The sequence below is a fragment of the Lissotriton vulgaris genome, chromosome 1_1 (assembly GCF_964263255.1).
Source record: "Lissotriton vulgaris chromosome 1_1, aLisVul1.2, whole genome shotgun sequence".
Lineage (NCBI taxonomy): Eukaryota > Metazoa > Chordata > Amphibia > Caudata > Salamandridae > Lissotriton > Lissotriton vulgaris.
Genome location: NC_141685.1, coordinates 1,282,038,091 through 1,282,053,347, shown reverse-complemented (window position 1 = coordinate 1,282,053,347; position 15,257 = coordinate 1,282,038,091). Strand labels below are relative to the sequence as shown.

Sequence of the window (15,257 nt, the reverse complement as noted above, 5' to 3'; positions counted from 1 at the left end):
TGTGGAGATGATGCTAAACTGGGCAGCAGGGCTTATCTCACAGCCCACCGGGACTAGCATGCAACAGGCGAAGTGTTCTGTAAAATCCCCGCTCTTCCCAAGGCTATACGATGGAGGGGTGCTGCATGGCTGCACTTGTATGGTATGTAATATGAATTAAATAGATCCGAAATGTCACTGGATAGCAGTGCGTAAGACTGAAACAATGTGGCTACTGCCATGGTGTAAAAGTAACCAGGATATTTCCTCGAACAATAGGCCTCCTGAGTCGTACATTCATCACATTCTATATTTCTGACGGAAAAAGCAAATGTATGTATGAAAACGGGGAAACTTATTGTTGAGTTCTAAACATATTTTACAAAGGAGTGCGAAGTATATTTTGACAAAACACATGCACACACGCTCTAACCCCCCACCCCCGCTCTCAGTTCAGACTTTGAGAGTTCGAGTGATGAGCGCTTCTGCCTTAAATACTTGTTTTTCCAAATTACATGGTTGTGGTCATTTTTATTAAAATCTCATGGGCATACTTTAGATTTTCCCTATTATCATGCAGAGACGTGAATGTACCCTTTTCATGGACAGAAGGTGTGTGCAGAGCGAGTGTGTATGCGTGTGTCTTCTTGTTCCTGGTGACACGAAGGCTCGTTGATATAGTTTGCTCTAAGTGACTTAGATCATTTTTGGCTTGGCCTGCTTAAAGGTTCGCATATGACAGCAACCGCTCAATTGAAATAGTATCATATGTTCAAATAGGTCGTTCGTGTTATTTGATATCAAACTCCTGCTTTCAGATCTGTGCACATAAGCTATAAAACTGATTTGAGGACGGCGGAGGGATCTTTCATTCTTATCCTCCGAGATACTCACAGGCCATATCATGCCCGTGACTACGTTAAGGGAGGCAGAATGCTCTCAAAATCCGAACCTCTCTCTAGTAGTTTCTTGTGATGTTATGATGTTATTGCCTTACATTATTTTCCAATTATATATATATATATATATATATATATATATATATATATATATATATATATATATTATTCAATTGTATTTTCTTGATTTGTCCTATGTTGGATTATGCTTCAAATGATTAGATATGTCTTAGTAGCACATTCTTGATCTATCAAAACTCAGTTGTTTGGTTATTATTTCTGTGAGTTCTTTGATATCACTTACTGTTCAAGAGTAAAAATTACAACGTTCAGTCAAGCAAAACAAATATGATATCCTCATTTACCTTTTTGAAAATAAAATAATAAATGGTGCCTCTGGTAGGAGGGTGAGGAGCGACTGGTGTTTTTTTCTTAATTGTAACAGCTGGTAGGTACATCAGCAGGACAGCGCCCTATATTTTCACATTGGCAGCGGTAACTCCCCCCCCCCCCCCCCATCCCGCCCCGAAAGAGCCTTTTAAGTGGAATACAACAAATATCAATACTTTGGTACAGTTAAGTTATTTTCTTATGTCACCCCGAGAATGGTTATGTATTGTCCGTGAATTAACCCACGATTAATCTACTACTAGTAGCAAAGATAGGTGCAGATACAGATGCGCTTAGATACATATTTATTAACAATCCAAATAAACCGATCAGACAGTTTTCGCAGCTCTGTCCATCTTCACAACATGCAATAGTGGGGAGTTGCAGGTAGCCGCGGGTGTTGGGTTCTGCTACTTTAGATTTTACAGGAAGCTGGTATTGTTTATAGAGTATACGCAACGCGTGTTTTCCAACATGTATATAATACGGGCCATCGCGGTAATATTCATACACACAGACGTTAAAACACTGGCCACAAATGTTCGTTTGGATTGGAGCCACGTGTACAGGTATTTCATACAACCGAACTTTCCTTGATCCACAAAACTGCGTCTCGTGACTTCTTTCTGCTGATACGAACCTAATAGAAAAAAATCAAGTATTATAACATCGTATGTAGAGCTCGATAACTAGCTAGTCGCTATAACTTCAATTTTGAGACATACAGTAACTAGGAAAGCTATAGGAACAGCCCTTCCAAGAAGGAATACTAGTAGTTGACATTATTTAATATACATGTAAAAACAACTATACACAGGTCATAGCGAGTTTTGAACCTCTCAAAGAAAATGAGACACACAAGAGAGTTGGAAAAGAATATGTAACATTTACCTTCTGTTACTCCACACAAAAGCGCCCACGTGCACAAAAGAGAGAAGGCAAATAAAACAGTCCACTTTTTATGAAAAAGTCAAATTCCCCAAACGTTCCGTACAAACATCCACACAGCATGCTCGCCCTATTTAAAAAGATAAATACAATTAAATAAGAAATTATTATAGGTAGAGATTGTGTGCTCTGTAGGAATGAGTGCCTCGTGTGTTTATTCAAAAAGGTTAGTCTCAAGATTGAGATAATTTTAGGTGGACACAAACCTTTATTTGTTGTTTTTTCGCGTCATGTATATCTAATTTCAATACTAAGTATAGGGATCTAAGAAGTTTAACAGAAGCAGATTTTTTAAAGTTAAAAATGCTAATGTTTTCTGCGAGGAGGTAAAACATGCCTTCAAGTTATCAAATACAGAATTGTAAACGTGCTTCCATTAAAAAAACACTTGAAGTAAACCATCAAAGAGAAAAAATACATCATTAAAACACAGGCACTGGTCCTTAGAACCCATATTTAAATTAAAATGAAATATTCAGTGTGATATTGTTCTTGTGATGGTGACACTAAAACTTGAACGTTGGAGAAATCTCAATTTAAAGGAGAGGGGCCTAACATTTCACACCCATATAATCATTAAACAGGCTCTAAAAATGTATGGATGACAAGGGTTATTTCTGATACGAAAAAATCCTTCTTTAGAGAAGCCTAGTCATAAATAATAACCCGGAAGCGCAATAAATTACACATACAACTACTCCACGAGGTTGAGAAAGATAAGTGATCAGTCATGTTTTGTTATATGTTTGTATATGTGTTTATACTTAACACGCTACTGATCTACTGTCAGCTAACAACAAAATAAACACACCATCTAAAAACCTCACTTCGCGTTATAAGTGTATGAAATATATGTGTGTGTGTGTGCGCGACAGAGTTGTGTGTATACACATTAATATAGAACATTACTACGCATTTATGTCCAATGTATGGTAGGCAGTAAACAGGAAATTGATTGAAATATCGATAACAAAGCACAGTTTGCATACGTATACATACACTTTGCATGTATTACAATTACTCATGCGTATTAACATACATATAGACATTATATTTGCTCTTTTTGCTCAATAAAGCTACAGTATTTACCTGCCGGTATAGGATATGATATGCCTGTGATACACATAGCCTCTGTTTTTGCTCAGTTGAATATTGGACACCTAATCAATACAGACTTTCAGGAAAAATGCAAAAGGAAGAAACATGGATACAAATGTGGCAAATAAGGATCCGGAAAGTTTTACTGATTTTATGAAGCCGAAAGTTCATAAAATATCATTTCGTCCTTCCTTGTTGTATCTGTGAGGGCGTAGAAAACACGTGTGTTTGGCAACATCACTTACATCTTTTCATGTCTCTCACTTAATCAATCTGCCAGTTATCCTTGAGTGGGATAAAGCCTGGCTATTTCCCCCTACCTCAAATTCGTAGGGAATGAAGATGAAAGTACACTGTGACAGGGGAACTTAAAAGGTTGCCTCATGTTAAACCATAATATATATATATATATATATATATATATATATATATATATATATATATATATATATATATACACACACACACACACACACACACACACACACACACACAGGTAGTGTGTGTATGAAAGAGTGTGTGTGTGAGAGAGTGTGTGTGTGTTCGTTCCCGCTTCATTAACAAGTCTTTCGTTCAGGAGATGAGGAAACACATACCAGAACAATAATTAAACGAACTGTGGGTTACATGGCAGAAAAGTATTTTTATTCTCAACCTCTGCAACGAATTGAAAATTGCACACCAAAAACTGTACAAAAAACAGCCCGTTTATAGATCCTCGCTATTTTCCTTAAGTTCGCATGCTTGCATGCTTTTTGCACCACAACTATAGTGTGACATTGATTGTACAGTTTAAGCCTACGCAGGGATGGAGGATTTTTTTTCTTTCTATTTCATCAAAGTGTTCTCTAATATTTATAGCTTCTTTTTGTGTTGTCCGCCTTACTTGCAGCAGCTGTGCACTGCTCACCATAAATCGAACAGATCTTTAAGCGTTGCCCCCTGTTTAGAGTTGCAATAAAACACTGAACTTTCCCGACCGCATGACACACTATAATCCCCCATACAAGCCACTCGTTGTGCAACACCTCAACTAAGAGCAAAAACTCGAGTAACTGCAAATTAGAAAAGACAGGAATTTGACTGAGCTTATCAGAGACACACACAAGCTCCCATTGTACAGAGACGTATATAAGCTAGCCGAAGCGAAAGTACAATCTTAAACTATTTAAAAAGAACTGAAATTGTAGCTGCTGCTGTCTGCGGGACATAGCTTAATCATGAAAGCAAATTAAGGAGAGCTTTTTAGTAGCTAACCATTGAAACGTGTTCAACATCTAGTGATAGGAGTGATATGCAGGGAGCCCTTGACGATTAAAATTTCCTTTGAACTAAGAGAATTACCATATTTGGAGAAACAGGCTTTCAGCAACGTGTCCCTTACGTTGAATCTTGAGATTATGAGTAATGGGCTCATGCATGAGCATGTGAATACTATATGTGACACACATGTAACACGTTGAGTCTGCCCACAGCAATGCAGCACTGGGTAGTTGCACATGTATTTACATTACAAGGTTCTTTTCTCACGTAAGCAATGCAAAGCAGACATCGTTCCTGCAAATACAAACATCACGGTTTTTTTAACCACTGGTTACTTTCCCCTAAAAGAATCAATTCTTTCAATCAAAAAAGGGAATGGTGTTATTGTTGGGGGTTGGAGGGCTTCAAAGGGGTGAGAATACTTCGACTTTGTTTTGCCTGGTAACGGGCAAAAGGAAGTCTTGGTGCAAAAAAGGATGAATAAACCAGCTTTCTGACGGCATTCCCTTCTCGGTGAGTTTTATGGCCACCATTGATTATCCTTGCTTTGTACCACAGAGGAAAGGGATCGTAAAAACCCTTCGGCATCCGGGTTCCTGTCCCGGTAAAGAGAAAATATGGCTTTCTCTTCCACATGGCCAAATAATGGCTTGGGAGATACCCATTGTTTAAAATACATGTATATGTGTATGTGCGCATGTGTGCGCCAATCAGAAAGACGTGGATATTTGCAAGCATTCGTAAATAAGGAAAATGCATTACTCCTGGCGTCATTGTTTGAAAACACATTGTAATATTTCCGCAGGTTCCCAGTTCAACATTGTCATGTTGAATTGTAATTGAAATACACTAGCTCACACAATACGGATTTAGATATATAGACACATTGTATATATCTTCTCATTCCTCTAAATCCGTCTTTTTTTTATTGCGATAGGCTTTAAAAAAGAAAATGCAATGCCATATTACACTTTTGTTCCACGTACTTCCTGGAACCAATTCACAAATGGGGCGGAGATTATGGACCTTGATTGCTATTATTCCAAACTGAAACAGTTGGAGTTCGATCTATAAACCGTGTTGCTAACTGCACTACACATCAAGAAACAGAAATAAAAGCATATCTTCTAAATAAACCATTTAAGAGCATTTAATTGCGATAACACGGGATGACGGGGGGGGGGCTGGGTGGGGAATAACACGAAGAAAACAAGACTGCGAAGCCCAGGTAAACCCGTCTTCGGCACATATTGGCAGAAAAACACACATATGCTGTAGCAATGGCAAACTGTGCACCACTGCCAATGAAATAATAGCAATTAAGATTCATATGACAGCACTGGCTTAAAAATCAGTAACATCTGCACTGTGGAGACACATAATGTCCTTTCAGCTATGCTGAGGTGGGAAACACACGCATTTGCTTCACAATGAAGCTTAGTGGGAAACCCCCCATGCAAACGAATCAACTGACACACCTTTGGAGCCATCTGGTCATTTGCTGAAAATGATTTTCTTTTTTTTTTAAATATATATATAAAATGAAAAAAATAATATGATTTTCATTCATCTCAGAACTTTCTACGTAAACGGAAATTGTATTTTAAAAAGTGTGCATATGAGTTGCCTTTCAGTCTAAAGCAATCATGCCCCGTTCTGCCTCAACTAAAAATGCACATAATGTTTTTTTTCACTCATTTCCTTTTCTCCATAAGGCAATTTGTTACGTATTCAGCATTTCGAGACTTACTTTTCATGTATACTTAGTTTCAACTGGGGAATCAACACAAGCAAAACCAATTTTTTCCCTTTCTTGACATCTTGCTTCCTATTGGCTCTAGGCAGGTCAGCTGACTTTGTCATTTTGTCTGTCCCGGAGTGGAGCCGTCCCTATAACAATCTAGATCAGGCTACAAAGTGGAGACAGAAATAAATATTAAAGAAATCCTAGCGGCAGGTAAAAGGGGGTTCGATATGAATTCCTACTTCACCAACCCGTCTTTATCCTGCCATCTAGCCAGTGGGCAGGAGGTGCTGCCCAACGTGGCCCTGAATTCATCTGCCTATGACCCCGTCAGGCATTTCTCGACTTATGGAGCAGCCGTGGCTCAGAACAGGATCTACTCGTCTCCGTTCTACTCACCGCAAGACAATGTGGTGTTCAGCTCCGGCCGCGGCCCCTATGAGTACGGGTCTAACGCCTTCTACCAGGACAAGGACATGCTTTCTAGCTGCCGGCAGAACGCGATGGGACACAACACACAGACCTCAATTGCCCAGGATTTTAGCAGCGACCAAAGCAGGGCCAGTGTCCAGGAGCAGAAGACCAGCATTCAGATCTACCCCTGGATGCAGCGCATGAATTCCCACAGTGGTGAGTCTTTTTTCTCCCCCTCTTTACAGCTCGGAGATATAAATTAAATAAACGGAATCATCTTTACGACCATCTCTCCCTCGCAGAACAGGCTCGGCTCCTTTTTATGGCCCCATAAAAGCCATAAAGGCAGCCTCCTTTCACAGTTGGCGCTATAGGCCTTTTTTTTAAAGTTGTTGCAAGCAAACATAGTTTTCTGTGTTATTTCTCATTGAAACAGTTCACTAATTTTGAACAGTATACCGAATAACGTTCCTCCTGGTTTTGATATATTTTATTTAATATTTTGTGGGAGGAAATCTAGCGTGCATAAGACTTTTTGAAAGTGCAAGGGAGATGAGTTCCACAAGCTGAGACGATAGGTACCCGAGAAAAAATAGCAGTGTTTACATTTTGCACTGTTCCAGGGTTAGTTTTTGAAGCTTAACCTGGGAGGATTGAAACACATTTTACAGAGCGATCGATCCTTTCTGTTACCTTTTTTCAGTGCTAACCATGACAAGTTTATGCTAATCATGGTAAAGGGTGGGTTTACGCGATATATTAACGCTGTAACTTAGTACATATGGCTCGCAGGTTGTGTGATTTGTTGCACACCGCTAATGTTGGGTGCCCAGAGCCTCAGAGGGTCATTATAGTAAATACACATATTAGTTAGTTGCAAAGAATCACTGCGTGTTAATGGCTCGGAGTCTGTGCATGTTAGGCGATCTGGTACAACAGATATAAAGTCTTGTGGGAAGTTATGTCTTTTCCTTATTTTGTGACGATATTATGTTGTGTTTCATGCGTGTAACTTTTTTTTGTAGTTCCATTGTTATGGATATGGTCTAATTTGTGAGTGTAAATAAGAGGCTCTTAGGGGCATGTTTTCTTGCGTTGGGAAGAGGTAAACAGGCGTGTTTCCTATGTTGTAACTTCGCTGCGGTGTACATGTTGGATGAGGAAACTAAGAGCGTGTATACAGTCCGAGTGGACTGCTTTTTTCTATAGAAAGGAGCATTTATTAGAGAGCTTTTGTGTACACGGATCAATAGTGCATGCTTACTGTTTTTGGGTTGCATTTTGTTTGGCAGTTCTTTTGTAGAACTTAAATAATGCTTGTGGCCTCTGCTTATGTGATGGTAGACTTTAAATGTGTTTCTGAGGAGGGGGAGGTTTCTGTATTTGTTTTAAGTATCGTGTTGTGTAAATGGGGTTCTAAGTTCTAACATGGGCTCTAGGCAGAAGAATAGCGTTGGCAAATAACATGATTTTCACTAATGTTGTCCAGTTTGTCTTGTTTCTGAATCTCTAGGTGTGGGCTATGGCACGGACCGGAGAAGGGGGCGCCAGATCTACTCGCGCTACCAGACCCTGGAGCTGGAGAAGGAGTTTCACTTTAACCGCTACCTGACCCGGCGCAGGAGGATCGAGATCGCCAACGCGCTCTGCCTGACCGAGCGGCAGATCAAGATCTGGTTCCAGAACCGGAGGATGAAGTGGAAGAAGGAGAGCAACCTGACCTCCACGCTGTCCGGCGGCACGGGGGCCGCCTCCGACAGCCTGGCCGAGGGCAAGGAGAAGGAAGAGGAGACAGAGGAGGAACAACAGAAGGAGTGAACTGGAGGGGAAGGCTGCCGGCTCTGGCCCCTGCCTGCACCCCAGCTGTATTTATCACTGGCACAATGAATATGGATGGGCATCTAACAACCACCAAACAGAACATAGAGAGCCAGCCAAGGCTTCCAAAGGACAAACTCCCACCTCACTGTGCTCCAGTTTATATTCGACTGCCATCTCCACGTGTCCTTTGACTGACATTGCTTTTTTTTCTTCTGTTTTCCGAACTATGAATGAAGAGACTGTGTTCCAGAGCAAATCAAAATATGTACATACTAAAGTCATAGCCTGAAAAGACCATACAAAAGGGGATAGCCCTGCAAATGACTGTGCCTGTTTGTTTGGGATGAGCATGGGGTGGCGCACCAAGACTACATGCTACCTACACTGCCACACCAATGCACATACCCGGTTTGACCAGCCACACCCTCCGGTCACTCTTCTTGAACGTTGTGGCCACGAAGATATCGCATTTTCTCAAGACTAGCATCATTTGTTTCAATGACACTCGAATCACCTTGCGTGTTGACAAAACTGTGACAGTTTCTACCATGTTCCCTCTTAGCTGTATGTGGTGCTTATCCGTATTTATATTTATGGTTTAGTTCTCTGTATTATTGTGCGAGGAGTATCAAGTGTATGCAGATCCCTAGTGTTAGATAAAAACTTTGTGTTTCATTTACTCTGTATAAAGTTAACGTCCAAAGGACTTATTGATTGTTCAGTATTTAATAAACTTGATATTATTTTTAATGATGATATGATTGCCTTTTTTATGCACATTTATGGAGGAATTCACAAGATTTGTTTCTTGGTTAAAACAATTTAGAAATAATGTCAACCCTCATTTTTCTGTCAACCCAAATGTCCCCTCAAATTCTAAACGTTTGACTCAGCATGTTAAATGTGGCTTAAAGGACGCGCGCTCTTTAAAGCCGTGTAATCGTCGTGGCCCAACACCGAAATAACGGCCTTTCCAAAGTGAAGGTGCTTCCACAAAAGCACCGCTTGTTATCTACATGGAAAGAGGCTGCCTGGATTCAGATATGTGCCAGATGTGATTTAAGTTCAGATAAGATGCCTCGTGCGTCTTTGAAGCACTGTCATAAAACGTAAAATAGGCAGGGACTCTACCTCACCTCTGTCACAGCATAACGTAAGCAATCACTTCTACATTGAAAAAAATACTAAATTTACCAGGGGTTAAGGGCACAACCTCAACTGTGTGTGTGTGTGTGTGTGTGTGTGTATATATATATATATATATATATATATATATATACACACACACACACACACACACACACACACACACACACATACTCTGGTAATACTGGGGAATAGTAGGTTAAATATAGGCTTTAAAAACACAACATTCAAGTAAAATAGCCGCAATAAGGACGTCAGGGACGACTCTCTCACCATACCGGTGTCCCACCCTTTCATCTATACTTATGAGTACGTGTATTACTACATTCAAAGGTGAACAAAGTGAACCCAGTCAACGAGGCTCTATTGTGAAACGTCACAAATAGACATACCCAATTATATGATGGTGTGTGCGTGTGTACGGCCGCGGGCAGCGGGATTCTGCTCCATCCCAACCTCTCTTTCCCAGTAAAAATCGGAAAAGGCAAAAATCTTTCGATCCTTTAAAATAACTCGTTGGGATAAATGGAAAATTAAAGACTGCAACAGACACCGACACTTGACCAGAAATTGGAAACCCTTGAAGGATTTCCATAATTTACTCTGATCACAACAATGGAAAGCTATAGCATACAGTATAACGTGGGTCCTAGGACAAAAGCCATATATACACTGTATTTTCACACAATTCCGTATTGTATGTAGTTCACCACAGTATTTTAAATTAGCAGCAAACAGCTTGTTCTGTTTTAGTGCATAATAGTTGCTGCAGACTACGCACGGTCTATTCCGTTTCTCTCATTCAATAAACTATCAATAATGCAACCTTAGCATGGCTGCAAACAAGAAAGCATTATACATATGAGTGCGCCTCTTTTCCATTATGCGAGTTTACATGTATATAGCTCGTGAGATAGGCACATAGATCCTTCTCCACAAACACGACACAAGAAGCCCACTTATAAGGGTTTGTTGGAACGATTTAGAAGCGGTATTAATTAATGTGTTAGGGCGAGGACAAATAGAGAGAGATGATTTGCTACATTATTCTACCCACATAATACATGAAGAAAGTTTAGAGGGAAGAGTGGTGTGCGTGTGTGTGTACACACATGGAGACAGTTAACGAGGCATTTACATGTAAGTGGTGAGGGTGTGCATGCCTGCGTGTAGTATGAAATAAACAGCGTGAGGCGCAACAACGCTCTGTATGTCTCTTCATAGTAGTTAACTGTTTGTTATATATCTTTTATTCTCTATTAGCTTCCTATAGCGACGTCTGTATTTGTGCCTGCCCGGTTCGTCCACATTCCGTCTGTCCCAGTATTTGCAAATACATGGCATTGTTTTCATTCCAATAAGGGGCAATACTAGTACCAAATAAGATAGGTTGTAGCACCGAAGCCTCTATCTTAACCCAATAATCACTACCGAGTCCGGGTTCCTAATATATACCCTCCAGACTGTTGCATCACTCAAGGGGGACGTAGATAGCCCCGTTCTGGAAGCTGTCATTCTCCACTGCAGACACCAGGTGACGCTCTGGACTCGTTGTCTCGAGAATCACTGTTTTTTTTCCTACAAGGGGCCTTCAGTTTGCTCTGCCAACATATCAAGATACGTTTCACAGGCTTCCATCAATAACCTCCTGGGGTCATCAAGCCAAATTTATGACTGGCCAACAAAATCACGTGCTTCTATTTAAACATCCCATATTTGGGCACAGCCCATAGAATAAAGAAAGAGGAATCTCCACCTATAAATTCTGCACTTTAGAGAACAAAACCCCTGAACTTCAAAGGGCCACAAATCAAGCTTAATCAAAGGGTGCAAAAAAAATCAACAATAACAACCACTAAGGATGAGTTCTTACGTAGCAAATTCGTACTATAAGCAAAGTCCAAATGTTCCTGCATATGCAATGCAAAACTACGGGAATTATGGATCAGTTTCTGACGTTCAGCCGTCCAGGTATTGCTACAGTGGGCTTGATTTGAGCCTTTCCTTCCCTTCGTCTTCTCCGTCCAACTCTCTGAGCGGGCTGGACGTCCCTGCCGCCCCCAGAGCCGTGCCCGACCGGCCCTCCTGCACAGTCATGGGGTCTTCGGGGCACCCCGTAGGCAGAGGAGATCAGAGTCCTTTGAACCCTGGAATTTACAGCCAGAAATCTGGGAGCAGCACGCTGGAGAGCCGAGCTGAGGACACAGGGGAGATAAAAACTGAAGCGGTACCAACATCCCAGCAACAAGGACAACAACTGCCACAGCAGCAGCAGCAGCCTCCTCAGATCTATCCCTGGATGACCAAACTACACATGAGTCATGGTAAACTTTCACTTTTTGATTTTCTTTCACAGGGGTTTGCCTCCGTTTTATAGGCCATACGGGCAAATAATAAAAAAAAACCGAGGTCGTAAATTTTACGACTAAGGCATCAATTGCTCGTAAAACTGTCCACTAAACGGCTTAGAGGCTATAGACACCCAAATTTATGATAGCATAATTGGATCATAGAAACAAAACGTGTAGAAAAGACAATATTTCCATTCTATTTTTATAGTTTTATGAGGGATTTGGAAGGGGAAATAACTTTTAATAAAGTGTTTTTTTTGTAAACTGGTGATGTTGTACAAGCACTATAGAGCAGACATGTAAATGCATATGTCTTCTAAAGAGGATAGGAATGTTTTTATTCTGTACAGTGGTTTATTCTGTACAGTGATCTTTTTTTTACGGAAGATCTTTTTTTTCTAAGCAGATTGAATGTGTAAAAAAGCAAATCGTTTTATTTTTTTAAAGTGTATTTACATGTTTTAAAATGTATTTATAGCACAGGATAGAAGGGGGATTCTGAAGTCAGTCCCAGCAAATACTTCGCTATATTGCCGCCCTTAGCATTTCAAAGCTTCTGCGTCTTTAATATTCTACGTTGGCCAGAGGCTGTGATGCAAATATTGTTGCTAGACCTTCCATATGGAGATATGGAAATAAAATCACACACAACAGTTTCTTTGATATGTTGCCTTTAAATTGAACCAAACTTCAATCAGTGTTTTTTTTTTCACAACGGTGCGCCCTTCTGCCCGTTACAGAAACAGACGGCAAGCGATCCCGGACAAGCTACACGCGCTATCAGACCTTGGAGCTGGAGAAGGAGTTTCATTTTAATAGATATCTCACTCGCCGGAGGCGCATTGAGATCGCCAACAACCTCTGCCTGAACGAGCGACAAATCAAGATTTGGTTTCAGAACCGCCGGATGAAATGGAAAAAGGATTCCAAAATTAAAATGAAGGACTCCCTCTAAAGAGTGCAGAGACATTTGTCCCGCTCCCCATGGATGTGCCCACTAAAACTGTTTCCTTTTTTTTTGCGGGAGGGGGGGGGGGGGCAGTGTTTTGGGTGAGATGGTTTGTTTGAGACACGGTGCCGTTAAAGGAACGCATCTTCGACTTCTTATTTAAAAGTCCGAAATCCTTAGCTTTTTGCAAAACGTAATGTATAATAATTATTGGTTTCAAAACAATGTCCTAGGCTATAATAAAGTTCTTTTCAAAACGCCGAGGGACCCCTCCAGCAGCATCCACTGCGCTGGGGGCAGCTTGCCTCCCGTCTGGAACAGGGCAATCTGTCTGGGGTCACACAGAGTTCTCTTGGTCAATATGCTAATCTTGATCTGCTTACTCTGGGGACACGAATGCCTGTCTTTATTGGGAGACCCAGGACAATACGAAGCGAAGGTAACCACTTTTAAGACCAAACAGAGAAACAATATTACCAACTCTGTATACAAAGTTGGTTGACATCATTACATTATTATTATTTTAGTTTGAAGTCGTGGAACTAACAAAGCCAGCCTTTGCTGTAAAGCTTATAGTTTACCTCGACATGTCGTTTCCTGATGCACTTATGTGGCCGTATGAAGTGATTGTGATATACTTTCCCTTTTGAAGGCAAACTAATAGACTATAGCTACACTCAACGTTTTAAGAGTGCCAGATTGATAGGACGTTATACTATCTGTACATTTTCCCATTGCCTAGCTGACCAGCTATTTAGTGAACTGGGAGAGAGCAACTGTGAAAACTAAGAAAGCAGTGTTGGGAAGGGCGAACAGAAATGTTTTTCCCGTGTAATTTATTTGTTTGAGTTCTTAAATGTAGAGTAAATGAAATGTTACTAAAGTATATATAAACTAATTTGTACATTTTTGTTTTGAGTATAGTCATTTTTAGTCTTTCCCCATTAATGGAGTACATATATTTATTGTTGAGTTTCTTACGTGACAGATCATGAAACATATATTTTCTCATATTGAATATATAGTAAAGAGCCCCAAATATAAAGGTGTAAAACGTATTTTTTAAAGAAATCTAAATTCAGCTTTATGGATATAAATCTGGAAATGCTTCCAACAATATTCTGCACGAGGAAAGGGCGTATGTTGGAACTTAGAACAATTACTATCCCTCTGAACATCTCATCAACACTGCAATGTACTCGTGTTAATACGCTGTAATGAAAGGGTGTTGTGACCCTAGTCTGCTAAATGTAGTTGATGCTTGCAAGGCTCAGCAGGCCCTTCCCAACCCGCAACTTGGCTGACTGTGGCAGCCTTAAATAAACGAGTGCAGTGAAGTGAAATCACCCAGAAGAGTCAACGTGTATTGCATAGTAACATCTATTCTAGCTCCTGGAAACATTAAAATGTATTTACAGTGTTGGCATAGGCTTGATAGGCGACAAGCATATGCCACTAAAAGGTAAGAGGACTACATAGTTTTAACACAGGGCCCCGCGACCAATACCCCCTTGTAGATAAGGCCAAGGGATTTGTTCCAGTCTTTAAGCAATAATAATTAGGAAGATACTCACGAGCAATGAGAGCACTCTAGGTGTTCATGGAATTGGTAGTGCGCTGTGGCGCCTACCAGGGGTTATGTTTGGAAAAGCATTTATTATAACACTATTTTGTTTTAATGATTTGTCATAAGGATCCAGAAATATCTGCCAGAAGGTAAAAAAAATAAACCCTACACACAATATGCTGTCATTGGTGCATTTCATTACATGTGTACATGTCGGCCCACATGTTCCTTTAAAGTCCACATCCCAATTGGCTCTTTTAGATCTAGATTAAATCTGTTTACAGTAGAGAACAAATGTGTAAAAGAAAGGCCACTGGGCCCATAAAACTTTATAGCGTTTCCTTTTACACCTCGCTGAACAATAGCACGATTTCCTCGAGAGGGAAACAAACGTTGGTGTGTGTGTGTGGTTGTGGTACGGGGAGACACTGCGGAGAGTTTAAAGGTCACACGGTACCTTCACACCAGAGACGTTTCAACACTACAGAACCACGCAAAAACGAATCCTGACAATTAATTTAAATAAAAAAAGAGAGCGCTTAAATTGGGCGGGCGGTCGAAGCCACCGTACTGTGGACGATGTTCGGTTTGGGGTTTAACCTTTTCTGTTAACTGCTTTCGAAATATTGAGCAACTGATTTGATATTTGTTAGTTAACTGAGAAAATGGTGCTTCTTTATGTTCCTAA

The 15,257-nt window shown here is 40.4% G+C and overlaps 2 protein-coding genes across 3 annotated transcripts; both read left to right on the top strand.

Annotated features, from left to right (window-relative positions):
• The first annotated feature begins 6,475 nt into the window (after positions 1-6,475).
• HOXC6 (homeobox C6) lies at positions 6,476-9,306 on the top strand. Of its 2 annotated transcripts, none has more exons than XM_086936513.1 (2): positions 6,476-6,951; positions 8,249-9,306. In XM_086936513.1, the coding sequence occupies exons 1-2, from the start codon at positions 6,552-6,554 to the stop codon at positions 8,551-8,553; spliced, it is 705 nt and encodes a 234-aa protein (XP_086792639.1). In that variant the 5' UTR covers positions 6,476-6,551; the 3' UTR covers positions 8,554-9,306. The 2 variants fall into 2 exon arrangements, with proteins under 2 accessions (XP_086792639.1, XP_086792638.1); XM_086936512.1 differs by having other exon boundaries at positions 8,225-9,306.
• A 1,405-nt stretch (positions 9,307-10,711) lies between these two features.
• Positions 10,712-14,744, top strand: HOXC5 (homeobox C5). Its single transcript, XM_086965120.1, has 2 exons — positions 10,712-12,026; positions 12,794-14,744. Exons 1-2 carry the CDS (start codon positions 11,564-11,566, stop codon positions 13,006-13,008), a joined length of 678 nt encoding a protein of 225 aa, XP_086821246.1. The 5' UTR covers positions 10,712-11,563; the 3' UTR covers positions 13,009-14,744.
• The last annotated feature ends 513 nt before the right edge of the window (positions 14,745-15,257 follow it).

Coding starts and splice junctions, on each gene's coding strand:
- HOXC6 (XM_086936512.1), top strand. CDS start 6,552: ATGAATTCCTACTTCACCAACCCGTCTTTATCCTGCCATCTAGCCAGT. Junction 6,952..8,224: donor GCGCATGAATTCCCACAGTG/GTGAGTCTTTTT, acceptor AATGTTGTCCAG/TTTGTCTTGTTTCTGAATCT.
- HOXC5 (XM_086965120.1), top strand. CDS start 11,564: ATGAGTTCTTACGTAGCAAATTCGTACTATAAGCAAAGTCCAAATGTT. Junction 12,027..12,793: donor CAAACTACACATGAGTCATG/GTAAACTTTCAC, acceptor TGCCCGTTACAG/AAACAGACGGCAAGCGATCC.